At 35.8% G+C, this 12,568-nt stretch overlaps 1 protein-coding gene across 1 annotated transcript; it reads right to left on the bottom strand.

The window, feature by feature from the left end:
* Positions 1 to 5,810: 5,810 nt before the first annotated feature.
* On the bottom strand, positions 5,811 to 11,922 carry edf1 (endothelial differentiation-related factor 1). The gene is made up of 5 exons (XM_030150258.1): positions 11,684 to 11,922; positions 10,717 to 10,768; positions 10,370 to 10,530; positions 6,616 to 6,709; positions 5,811 to 6,405 (listed from the first exon to the last, which is right to left on the bottom strand). The coding sequence occupies exons 1-5, from the start codon at positions 11,759 to 11,761 to the stop codon at positions 6,344 to 6,346; spliced, it is 447 nt and encodes a 148-aa protein (XP_030006118.1). The 5' UTR covers positions 11,762 to 11,922; the 3' UTR covers positions 5,811 to 6,343.
* Between the last annotated feature and the right edge of the window lie 646 nt (positions 11,923 to 12,568).

The raw sequence follows: 12,568 nt of genomic DNA, 5'->3' as shown, positions 1-12,568 counted from the left end.
AGCATTGTGCAAGAATCCCAACCGAAAAAAAAAAAAAAAAAAAAAGCCCCAAAATTAAAAATATCCATAACTTTTTGTTTGTAGTGTATGTTAAAATGTGAGAAAACATCAAATTAGCAGCATTTAATGTTTTTATTTCATAGTTTTCACACAGTATATCAGTAAATACATGTTTCTTTGCTTCAAAAATTAAACACATGTTGTCCAGCTTGTTGAACATTTTTGCAACTCCATGGAAAATAGCTTCATAAAAAAAAAAATCATAAATAAATGTAATTGTTTTTTTAATGCCCGAAGAGGAATAAAGAAAAAAATCTTGATCAATGTTCTCATAATTCATGTATGAAAGGGTTATAATGGGTCACATGTAAACAAATCCTGTATATGTATGCATGTATGTAATTTGGACTTCCATTTCCCACAGAGAAAGGGTGAGGTTGTTTGGTGTTCATATGATGTTATCCATTTGTATGTTTTGGATGAAGAAACAGATTTGACAGATTTGGTTTCTCTTGAATGAATTAAATCTGTTTTTTTTTTTAATCATTACATGATCATTTTTATTTTTTATCATTACATATCTGATGACAGCATACATGGTCAGTGGTGATTAAAACATCAGATGTAGCCAACAGTTTAATGAGCTTTTCAGTGGCAATATATTCTCTTCCCTTTATTTATCATGTGAACACAAAATGTTTCTGTTCCGTTGTACGTCAAATATACCTTTCAGTTGTCCATATAGAATTATACTATGTTTATTTGTTTTTTCAGCTTCTGTGAACACAACCACTTTCTGTGTGATTAGATTTATTTTTGTACTAACTCACCTTTAAAGTTATAAATATTCTGATATAATTATTTATATTTCAAAATCAAAATGTGATTCCAGGGTTTATTAACCCTTTCATGCATGAATTATGAGAACCTTAGTTGAGGTTTTTTTTGTTTTGTTTGTTTTTTGGACTGTTTTTATTCCTCCTTAGACATGAAAAAAACAATGAGATTGAGGTTTTTTTTTTTTTTTTTTTTTTTTTTTTTTTTTACTTACAGGGTGGGGAAGCAAAATTTACAATGAACATTTAGTTGTTTTTTCTCAGCAGGCACTACGTCAATTGTTTTGAAACCAAACATATATTGATGTCATAATCATACCTAACACTATTATCCATACCTTTTCAGAAACTTTTGCCCATATGAGTAATCAGGAAAGCAAACGTCAAAGAGTGTGTGATTTGCTGAATGCACTCGTCACACCAAAGGAGATTTCAAAAATAGTTGGAGTGTCCATAAAGACTGTTTATAATGGAAAGAAGAGAATGACTATGAGCAAAACTATTATGAGAAAGTCTGGAAGATACTATTAAAGAAGAATGGGAGAAGTTGTCACCTGAATATTTGAGGAACACTTGCGCAAGTTTCAGGAAGCGTGTGAAGGCAGTTATTGAGAAAGAAGGAGGACACATAGAATAAAAACATTTTCTATTATGTCAGTTTTCTTGTGGCAAATAAATTCTCATGACTTTCAATAAACTAATTGGTCATACACTGTCTTTCAATCCCTGCCTCAAAATATTGTAAATTTTGCTTCCCCACCCTGTATATGTACAAAAATGTCCACTCAGCTACACCATGAATTTTATTCTTGAAGCAAAGAAACATGTATTTAAAACCCAATATCATAAAGTGATATGAAAACAGTGAAATGAAACCATGTTTAATGCAGCTAATCTGATGTTTTCTCACATTTTAACATATTCTAATACTAATTAATTCTCACTTCATGGAGATAATATGCAAAAAATAACAATTAACAATTGATTTCCACTCAAGAACCAATCAAGAACAGCAAAGTTACAGTAATGGTATGAATTGCAGTTTATGAGATGATGCGTAAGCGTCCACTGTGTTGGCTGATATGGAACTAAGATAGCTAAACCCATGAATATACAAGAGAACAGCTGTAGAGTAACTGTCCACTGGAGTGACCACTATGCATGAAAGGGTTAAAGTGTGACATTTATGTACAAAGATCCAATCGACAGGATAAATGATGTTTGCAGGTGGATTTGTAAAGTTATCATATTTCTGTTAGTGTAGTGCCATCTAGTGGTTGAATATGAGCACTGCAGTCAGACTCTGGATGCTGGCTGTTACTGAGCAGACTTTTCACACAGTTTCACTAAATGGGAATTAAAGTCATGGTGATTTCACAACTGAACAACTTGAACAAGATCAGAAGGTCATTAACCCTTTCATGCATGAATTATGAGAACCTTCATCAAGATTTTTTGTCTAGAGTGCTTTTATTCCTCCTTAGGCATGAAAAAAACAACGTGATGGAGTTTTTTTTTTCTCTTTTAAAAAAATGTCCACTCAGCTACACTATGCATTTAATTTTTGAAGTAAAGACGTATGTATTTAAAACCCAATAGGGTCAAAACACAGTAATGTCCCATCAGAGAGCAAACTTTAATTGATTGCCATTCCAACATTTATTTCAATATAAAGTAGCTCTTTGTCTTAGATAATCCCTTATGGTCCAACTAAAGCAAAAATGAATTTAAAAGTAAAAATGTGGATCATTTAGTAACACTAATCAGTCAAACTGTCTCTAGAATGTACTGTCAGAGAGATTTTGAATACCGTGTTTTGACCCAATAGCAGAAAGTGATATGAAAAGAATGAAATGAAAACATTGTTGACTGCTGCTAATGTGATGTTTTCTCCCATTTCAACATATTCTAATACTAGTTATTACTCACTTCAAGGAGATAATATGCAAAAAAAAAAAAACAAAAACAAAAACTTTTTGTTAAAAAAAAATAAAATAAAATTAATTACCATATAACAATTAACAATTGATTTACACTAAAACATGTTACTGCAGATCAGGTTTATCAAGAACAGCAAAGTTATCCTAATTGTATGAATCTCAGTGTATGGGATGGTGCATAAGTGTCCACTGCACTGGCTGATATGGAACTAAAACAACAAAATCCATGAATATACAAGAGAACAGCTGGAGAATAACAGTCCACTGTAGTGACCACTATGCATGAAAGGTTAATATGTGACAATCAATGAAACAACTGTTATTTTCAAGATGTGATGGAACAGCTCAAACATGTATTCCAGTCATTTAGTGTAAAATGCACAAATGTACAAAAGACAAAATTTCAAACTCCACAACATTCCCTTGAACAGTTAAAAAAATAATAATAATAATAACATTTAACGACACTGGTTTAAACACCCAGGTCTGAACTTTTACATGTTCAATCTTTCTTTGAAAAATGTCATCAGCACAAGATGGTATGAGAAATACAGTGGCCCAGAGGTGCAACAGCCCAAAAAATTATCTACTATAAGAAAAAAAACAAAGAGAACAGCCCAAAAAATTATCCACTATAAAAAAAAAAGAGAACAGCCCAAAAAATTATCCACTATGAGGAAAAAAAAACAAAGAGAACAGCCCAAAAAATTATCCACTATAAAAAAAAAAAAGAGAACGACCCAAAAAATTTTCCACTATAAGAAAAAAAAAAGAGAATGGCCCAAAAAAATTATCCACTATATATTTTTAAAATAACTTTATTTTTAGCGCACTGACCTTCACTTCCAGTGGATTACTTTCGTTAGCATTAGCCACATTAGCTGAAGGCCTTAAAAATTTTCAGTCTATGCTTTTTTTTTTTCTGGTGGCCTTAATTTTAAAGCAAGACACCTTTCGGGTAAACAGCGTCCCCTTCATTGAAAAGGTGGATGATTTTTTTTTTTTCTTATAGTAGATAATTTTTTGGGCTGTTTTCTTTTTTTTTCTTATACTGGATAATTTTTTGGGCTGCTCTCTTATTTTTCTTATAGTGGATAATTTTTTGGGCTGCTCTCTTATTTTTCTTATAGTGGATAATTTTTTGGGCTGCTCTCTTATTTTTCTTATAGTGGATAATTTTTTTGGGCTCCTCTCTTATTTTTTTACAGTGGATAATTTTTTGGGCTGCTCTGTTTTTTTTTTCTTAGAGTGTATAATTTTTTGGGCTGTTGCACCTCTGGGCCACCGCAGAGAAAGGTTCAGCCCACATGTAAATCATTATCACATAAAGTAAAAATGATCAGCAAAAATTAGTATCATTAAAAATATTAACTAAAATAAATAATCAAATACAATATTATTATATGAATTAGAGGAAACATTTCAATCTGATAAGAGGCAGTCTATCTTATTTGCGCAGTAATATCTGGTACAGATAAAAAGCTACACATTGTAATTTTTACTGAAATGTGTAGCTTATAATAAATTAATTACACATAATTAATCACATGTTAATTAATCACAATCAATCAATGTTTTAATTGTCTCTTATTCCCATTTTAATTTCCTTCTTTATTTGTAACTTCTGCACTCTCCACTTGTTTAATGCTTTATTCTCTATTGATTTTTTATGTAATTTTATGTCTTTGTAAAGCAATTTGAATTGCCTTGTGTATGAATGGTGCTATATAAATAAATTTACCTTGCCACATTTCACATTTAGTTAAAGAAAAAATCACTTTAATCAGTTTCCCAGATGTTACTAAAACACTAGAAAAGTAAAAAAAAAATGCACTAGATTCACAGCTTCTTCCATTTTGCATCTTAATAATTAATCATAATTATATAATAATAATTGAAAAAATAGCCAGTTGTGAGTAAATATTACAGTTTATATTAAAAAAGGTAAAAAAAAAAAAAAAAGGTTGATTCTGCAAAACTGACCGGGTGCGAGGTGACGAAAAAAAAATATGTGAATGGTTCGTATGGATGCTTTGTGTTATTGTAAAACTATATAGGAAAAAAAAGTGTTACAGCAAAGGAAGCGGAATTAATTTACTCATCAGTTTGTAAAAAAGGGTGGGAGTCTATAAGTTATACTTCTTCCCACTCCTTTTTGAGAGCCGAAAATTTTTGTTTGACTATGTTGTTTGGTTCTTTATCTGATTCTATGTGTCTGAAATAAAAACTACCCTAACTAACTAACTAACTAACTAGAACTCCAACATTTTGTTTGTTGGTTTAATAAAGTTCATATGCATTTGTCAGTCTCTGCATTTAGATCCAGTCTGGATATATGTGAAATATGTACAGCAGCACAACCTACAGTTCAGGGAAAAACAGCTTCTATAAACCACAGTGGTTTTATTTAGGGTGTTTATTTTAACCCTTTGGTTCAGATAATACGACACTTACGGCATTAATTTACTGTTGTTTTATACCAGGTTTCATTCAACTCATGTCAGATGTTTTTAATTGTTTTATCATTCATCAGTCATTTAACCTTTAAAACACATTCAGTTCATTTTTTGTCTTTTAAGGTTGTGCACATATTCCCTGTATTTTCTTGTTGTATCTGATGAAAAGAGAAAGAAATAGATATGATCATTTGAACTGTGAAAACCAACAGATACAGGTGGAATAAGAAATGAGAATCAGTTCTAAACTAACGTACCTGGTTAAATAAAGGTTAAATAAACAAGATTTTTTACAGTTCTGTATTTCCACAAAAATCTGCATGATTTCAATTGACTCCATGTTTTAATTCTGACCGGTAACTACTTTACTTTCATCACTCAAGAGCTCAGATCTGCGGTTAATTTAGGTTTTCACTAGTTTTATCTCCAGAGCTTAACTGAAAACTGCACAGGCATCACAAAGCATAAACTTCATGTATTCAAAGTGTATTTGAGTGTTTTAATAATTATAATAATGATGGTATTTATGGGACAGAAATGACTTTGAATGTCTATTTAGTGACAAACTCACACCCACAGATCATCAACTGCCAGACTTTATTTTTCGATCAAAACAAAGCACAGCATTAAAATATTGACACTGTAATAATGAATAATCCACCCACTGTCGAGTGTGTGAAAAAGAACTGATGCGATCAAGCACTTTTGGCGTTAACATCATGCTCAGAATTAAAACTGATCTGGTCATGAAATCAAACTCACCTTTTCACTGACTTTACATCATTAAAAAAACAGAAGTTGAATTGGTCATGCCAAAGCCAAAGCAGACATAAGAGAAAGGAGAAAATTCACAGAACTTTGAGTTTATGATGTTGAAAAAAGCATCAGATCATTCCTTTATTCATTCATGTAACTGATTAAAGTGTTATCGGTGACTGTTCGGGATGCAGCCTGTAATGACGTGGAACACCAGGTCCTGAGGCAGGACGCCAGTGAGATCAGCCCAGGTGGAGGGGGTGGGGAAAGGGGCGGAGCTCAGGGTCAATGTGGTGCAGGGAACGGGTTCAAAGGGAACACAGGGGTGGGGGGGGCTGATTTCGAGGCTTTATGTTCATTTTTTCTTGGGTTTTGCCTCCAGGGGTTGGCCAATGTCCTTCCCACGAAGTTTAAGGCCTGTTTAGGAAACATGACAACACATCACTAACACGGAACATGTATGTACACATGTATGTATGTGTGCATGCATGCATATACATGTGTATGTATATGTATGCGAGTATATGTACATGTATGTGTATATGTTTACATATGTATGTATGTGCATATGTATGCATGTATGTAGATGAATATTGGACATTCCCTCCTCTTTCAGATGATTCTCACCTATTGCTCTCTCTACTTTGCCCATGACCTGGTTGTTGGGAATGGCTTTCCCACTTTCATAATCTGCGATCACTTGAGGTTTCTCATTAATTTTCTGAAGAGAAAAAAGGGAAATAACTTTATTCAAACATACCAATGTGACAAACTCCTTTACTTTAGTAATGGGACATTAATTATACATATGTTCATTCATTCACTCACTTTAGGGACGTGCACAAATAATTGATTAGTGGAAACCATAAGAATAGTCGCCATCTTTAAGAGTCAACACATTTTTATTTGTGTAGGTGAAGTTTAGTGTTTTCCATAATGTTTATGGCTGTTTCTGCCAAGAGCTGCAAAAATAAAGTCTGAAAAAGTGTTTTCAGATCTTAAACAGGATACTTGGAGTTCACTCACTCCCTGATTGGTCTTTTATTATCATTTTGGTGTGAAGGACACATTTTGATGCTGATCAGTTACTGGACTAACCATCCATCCATGACCTCAAGAAGTACTTAAAATGCCCATCTGTCATTCATTCAGTCAGTATTTTAGAAGTTAAAATATCCATCATTTCAGTTTGTGTTTAACAGTTCTTCATTTCAGAATAAACAGTGAGCACCAATAGTGTTAGAGAAAAAAAGCAGTGAAAAACAAAAAGAAAATGCAAATTTCTGTTTCCCTTAAAATTTTATTCTAAAAGCAAACATAAAATCATCCTGACAAACACTCTGAGAATATTCTAGTTAAATACTAGTGCCTTGGTGTGTCTCCTTCCAGTGGTTAAACCTCAGATTCATCCATTTATTCAGGGTTTCATCCACTGTGCAAACACGACCTAATACACACCATCTACAGGTGCTTCATAAACATCTGAATTTCACTAAAATCTTAAGGATTTTCTATCATTTCATTTTAACAGTTAAATTTCCATGTACTACTGATTCATTACACATACAGGGATATATTCCAAGCCTTTGAGCTGAATTTTGAGGATTACAGCTACAGCTCATAAAAATCCTAATCTCAGTGTCAAAATACTAGATTATTTCATATAGTCAATTATACAGTACAGAAATGCGGAAATTTACATACACGTTTATCTGTGGACTCACTACTGTGTCACAGCACATTAACATTGAATCAGTATAGTGTGGATATTTTTTGTATTCATTTTATTTGTGGGCTGCTATTATGAAAACACCAAAAAAAAAAAAAAAAAAAAAAAATGCTTGAAATTTTTTAGTTAACTTGTAATTAATTTACAATACATATCATTTTCACTTTCTGAAATACCTGACATAAGAATACTAGATATTTCCACTCTATTCTAGTTTTTCAGATCCACCTGAAAACTTGACATCAGGTGTTGAGAGTCTGTGTTAAACACTTTTGGACCAATTACAGGAAGTGGTAGAAGACTATCATGGCCAATCAACAAAAAAAAAAAAAAAAAAAAAAAACAGATGCAAGTTAACGCCTATAAACCAATCAGTATCAACAACATGGTGACATCAAACACACACACACACACACACACACACACACAATGATTGCAGGTTGTAAATTTATCAAACAGGTATCTAATCTGTTCCTTTAACTGGAGAGTCAAAGTAAAACCAACTGGATCAGATATACACACATACAGAAATACAGTCATCAAAATTATTCATACCCCTGCCATTTTTAGTGATTTTTTGTGATAAAATGAATGAGTTTTGTCAAGTTTGTTTGTGACTTGTATCTGATAGACAAGTGAAGGAATAACAACAAATGATACATGGACAAATACTTTATTTCAGGAGTATTTTATTCATGGATTTTCAAAAAAATGCCATGTTCAAAATTATTCATACCCAAGGTTTACTAAGTCCAATGTCTGTTCTTAATAGGCAACAGAGTAGCCTTTGTTCTTGATGATGGTTCCTGTTAGTGTCCACAGGTTCTCTTCTGTCTCCTGTGGGATTTTGGTCCACTCTTCCTGTGCCAAAGCCTCCAGCTGGGTCTGGTTAGATGGTCTCCTTCCCATCACTCTGGTCTTCAGCTCCCTCCACAGATTCTCCTTATGATTTAGGTCAGGACTTTAACTGGGCAATGTCCTTGAACCACTACCTTGGCTGGATGCTTGGGGTCAGTGTCATGCCGGGATGTCCAGTCAGGACCAACCTGGAGTTTCTCAGCACTTTCACATCGTCATCCAGGATGTTGATATAATCATGTTAAATTCATGATGCCTTGTAACTTGATTATGTTTCCAGTGCTACTAGCAGAGAAGCATCCTGGGATTATAGGTTATAACCATAGCATTATGTTGCCACAAAGCATAACAAAGGTATGAAGGTATCACAGGCAACCATCCAGCGAGTATTGCACAAAGGAGGTCTCCATGGATGCAGACCCAGGAAGATGCCATGACTCAGGATGAAACATCGGGAAGCTCGTCTGGCATTTGCTAGTGCTCTTCTTAACCAAGATCCAAGCTTTTGGTCATCAGTCCTGTGATTTGATGAAACAAAGATGGAGTTGTTTGCCCACATGGATGTTGCCTACATCTGGAGGAAGCAAGGAAAAGCATACAAGCTGAAGAACACAGTCCCAACCATCAAGCATGGTGGTAGCGACATAATGCTATGGGGTTGCTATTCTGCTAGCGGCACCGAGAACCTCATCAAGATACAGGACATCATGAAAAAGGAGGATTAAATCAACATCCTGGATGACAACGTGAAAGTGTCCGCTGAGAAACTCCAGGTTGGTCCTGATTGGACGCCCCAGCAAGACAATGACCCCAACCATACCACCTAGGTAGTGCAGTAGTGGTTCAAGCACATGACCCAGTTAAAGTCCTGGCCTAAATGATATAAAAAAAAATCTGTGGAGGAAGCTGAAGACCAGAGTGATGGGTAGGAGACCATCGAACCGGACCCAGCTGGAGGCTTTGGCACAGGAAGAGTGGACCAAAATCCCACAGGAGACATAAGAGAGCCTGTGGACACAAACAGGAACCATCACCAAGAACAAAGGCTACTCTATTCACTATTAAAAACAGACATTGGACTTAGTAAACCTAGGGTATGAATAATTTTGAACGTGGCATTTCTTGGAAATGCATGAATACTCCTGAAACAAAGTATTTGTCCAAGTATCATTTGTTGTTTTTCCTTCACTTGTCTATCAGATACAAGTCACAAACAAACTTGACAAAACTCATTCATTCATCACAAAAAAAAAAAAAAAAAAATCACAAAAAATGGCAGGGGTATGAATAATTTTGAGGATGACTGTATATATAAATATACAGGAAACATTCACACTGTTAGATGTTCAAGTATAAAACACCCTAACAGTTTAGGAACTGTGACAGTCTGTCTACTATTGTGTGGGAGCATTTTGGATTCCCAGTCAGTTATGTCAATGGAGAGATAAGTCGAAAAAACAAGAGTGGCGTGCCAGCATCGTTTCATGAAAATCAGTTATATTCAAAGTTTTTTTTTTTTTTTTTTTAAGAAATTGGTCTCCTTCACTGTGCCAAAAATGCACAAAAATTTAACTGAAATGGAACCAAAAACCCCTCTACTGAACCACAATTTTTCTGTACCGTTACACTCCTATTGTCGAAGCTTTTTCTTTTCTGCTCTATGACTTACTTCATGTAAGTGAACCTCACAACAAGACATTTAATCCAGTTTTACAACACAAAGGCTTTTTCTCATGAAGTACCAGACCTTCTGACCTGTTACAAACCAACATCTATATGTACACATGTACTCACAGTGGCCAGGTCCTTCTGGGTCATGCCTTTATCCTGTCGACCTTTCTGAATCACCTTTCCAACCTCAAGGGAAACCCTCTCATGGTGCAGTTCCTCTGTCTCCCGGTCCAGCTTGGCTGTGTTCTTTGTCACCAGATGCTGTTTATTCTGCCCTGCAGACCCTGTAAGAGAAAGCATCAAACCAGAGGAATATGGTCATCACAGCATCACACACATGGGAAATGGGTCAGAACACACAGTTTAGTCACATTCGGTTTGATCAATTAAAATTGTAATGAGTCAGATTTGAACTTTGCAAATTTTGGTCACCAACGTCTTTCATAAATGTAAACAAAAAGTTCATTTACATTTCTTTGTTGTTTCAACGTCTTCCCCCCGTCTCTGAGCAGCAGTGATCGCCTGGAGGAAACATGGACAAAACGGAACCTTTACAAATGTTCACTGACAAAAACAGTACGACTCCAGTTCTGTAATATCCACAGTTGCTGTTGATTATCGCAGACCTGGTTGGTTAATGAATAATCAGCCTGCGTGTCTTATCTATCTGTGTCTGACCCATAAAGTAAACACAGAATGATGAAACCGGGCCTGGTTCGGACACATCCACTTCCTCCAAACAAACCAAACTGTACATGATCCCAGTAATACCATGCCCTGACCAATATCAAACCAGACTGTTTGTGTGTATCAGGTTAGCTGATGTATCTGAGGTTACTTTTATCGAGATAGCTGACACTTTTGAGCCTGATAATGTATTCGTGTTGTTTACTTATATAGACAGCATTAGCAGCTAACTACGCCATCAACTGTGAGCTAACATTAGCTGTTCAGTTTACGCTTCGGATCGAACGAAAAACCACAATTATTTCTGTAAAGTCAAGTGATTTGTATTTGTATTACCTATCTATTTAGTTAATTACATCAAACAAACTTGCACTTAGGTCATGAGTTTTAATTCTTTGACCACAAAACCAAATTTTTGCTAAGGAAACAGCTTTCAAGTTCTCTGGCGTGGACTAACTAGTTAGCTAACTGTTGCTAATGCTAACTACTGCCAAGTTTGCTTGAACAAAGAGCTCATTTTATTTTTCCAGATAAACATCTTGGTGACTGTCAACAAACGATAGTATCTCCGTGAATCGATGATATTCTGTGATCATTCGGTGTTATAACCACGCATGAAATGTTCTGTATCAGTGGTGCAGCTCCTCCATTAGCCGTTAACGTGGCCGTCATTCAGAGCTGATGTAACTCACACAGACCGGTTTACAAGAGAACCCAAACAGTCGTTCTAACTGAGGAACCCGTGCTAACCTGCTTGGACTTGGCCTGGGCAGCGGTCGGGCCCTTCTTCCGCAACACTGTCACCGTGTCCCAGTCGCTCTCTGCCATGTTCCCAGGTTCAGTCGGTACCGCTAATCTTTCTGGGTCACAGATACTGAAATAATGTGAGTTGGGTTTTATCTGCTGTCTGTCTGGAGCCGGAGCTGCGTCTGCGGTTCACGCGGACCTTCTAGAACTATCACCCACGCGCCCCACCGAAGCTTTATTTACAACGATCAGAAGACAGTGACGTCACAGAGCGGCCCCGACAGCACCCTCTGCCGGTGGAGGATGTACACGCCCCCCACATCGCCCTCTGCTGATGGAGCACGGACGCGGCCCCGACAGCACCCTCTGTCGGTGGAGGACGGACACGGCGCCGCTGACCCACATCTGACCCAGGCCACGGAACGGACTGTACTGGTATAAATGTTAACATAACAAATAATAATCAGTTTGTTCTGTTGAGCAGAGTCCATTATCTAAGAAAGCAGGTCTCATTATGGACCGATTTAGATCCATAAGACAAAAGAAACAGGAGAAAATAATTACATTAAATCAGTGTTTGTCAACCTTGGGGTCAGGACCCCACATGGGGTCACCTGAAATTTCTAGTAATTGATAAAAAAAAAAAAAACAACCCAAAACATTCAGAATTGTTAGTTCTATGGCGGCCTCTCTCTGCCTAATTTTCAATTTTATTATTGGGCTGCGAACATACTTAAAATTGCATTCTGGTCCAAGTCAACTAATATACCTTGGTGTCAACTGGAAACACAGTCATGTCCCCTTGTCTCTCTTTCTGCCTTATTAACTGGCCCAATCATAGCAAATCCCTCTGGCTTTACCTGCAACTCTGTAGTTATTGCTACCCTT

This window comes from Sphaeramia orbicularis, chromosome 12 (genome assembly GCF_902148855.1).
Source record: "Sphaeramia orbicularis chromosome 12, fSphaOr1.1, whole genome shotgun sequence".
NCBI classification, from domain to species: Eukaryota; Metazoa; Chordata; class Actinopteri; order Kurtiformes; family Apogonidae; genus Sphaeramia; species Sphaeramia orbicularis.
This window is presented reverse-complemented; position numbering and strand designations above follow the sequence as displayed.

Coding starts and splice junctions, on each gene's coding strand:
- edf1 (XM_030150258.1), bottom strand. CDS start 11,761: ATGGCAGAGAGCGACTGGGACACGGTGACAGTGTTGCGGAAGAAGGGC. Junction 6,710..10,369: donor CCCAGAAGGACCTGGCCACT/GTGAGTACATGT, acceptor TTTTCTCTTCAG/AAAATTAATGAGAAACCTCA. Junction 6,406..6,615: donor CAAAGTAGAGAGAGCAATAG/GTGAGAATCATC, acceptor TTTCCTAAACAG/GCCTTAAACTTCGTGGGAAG.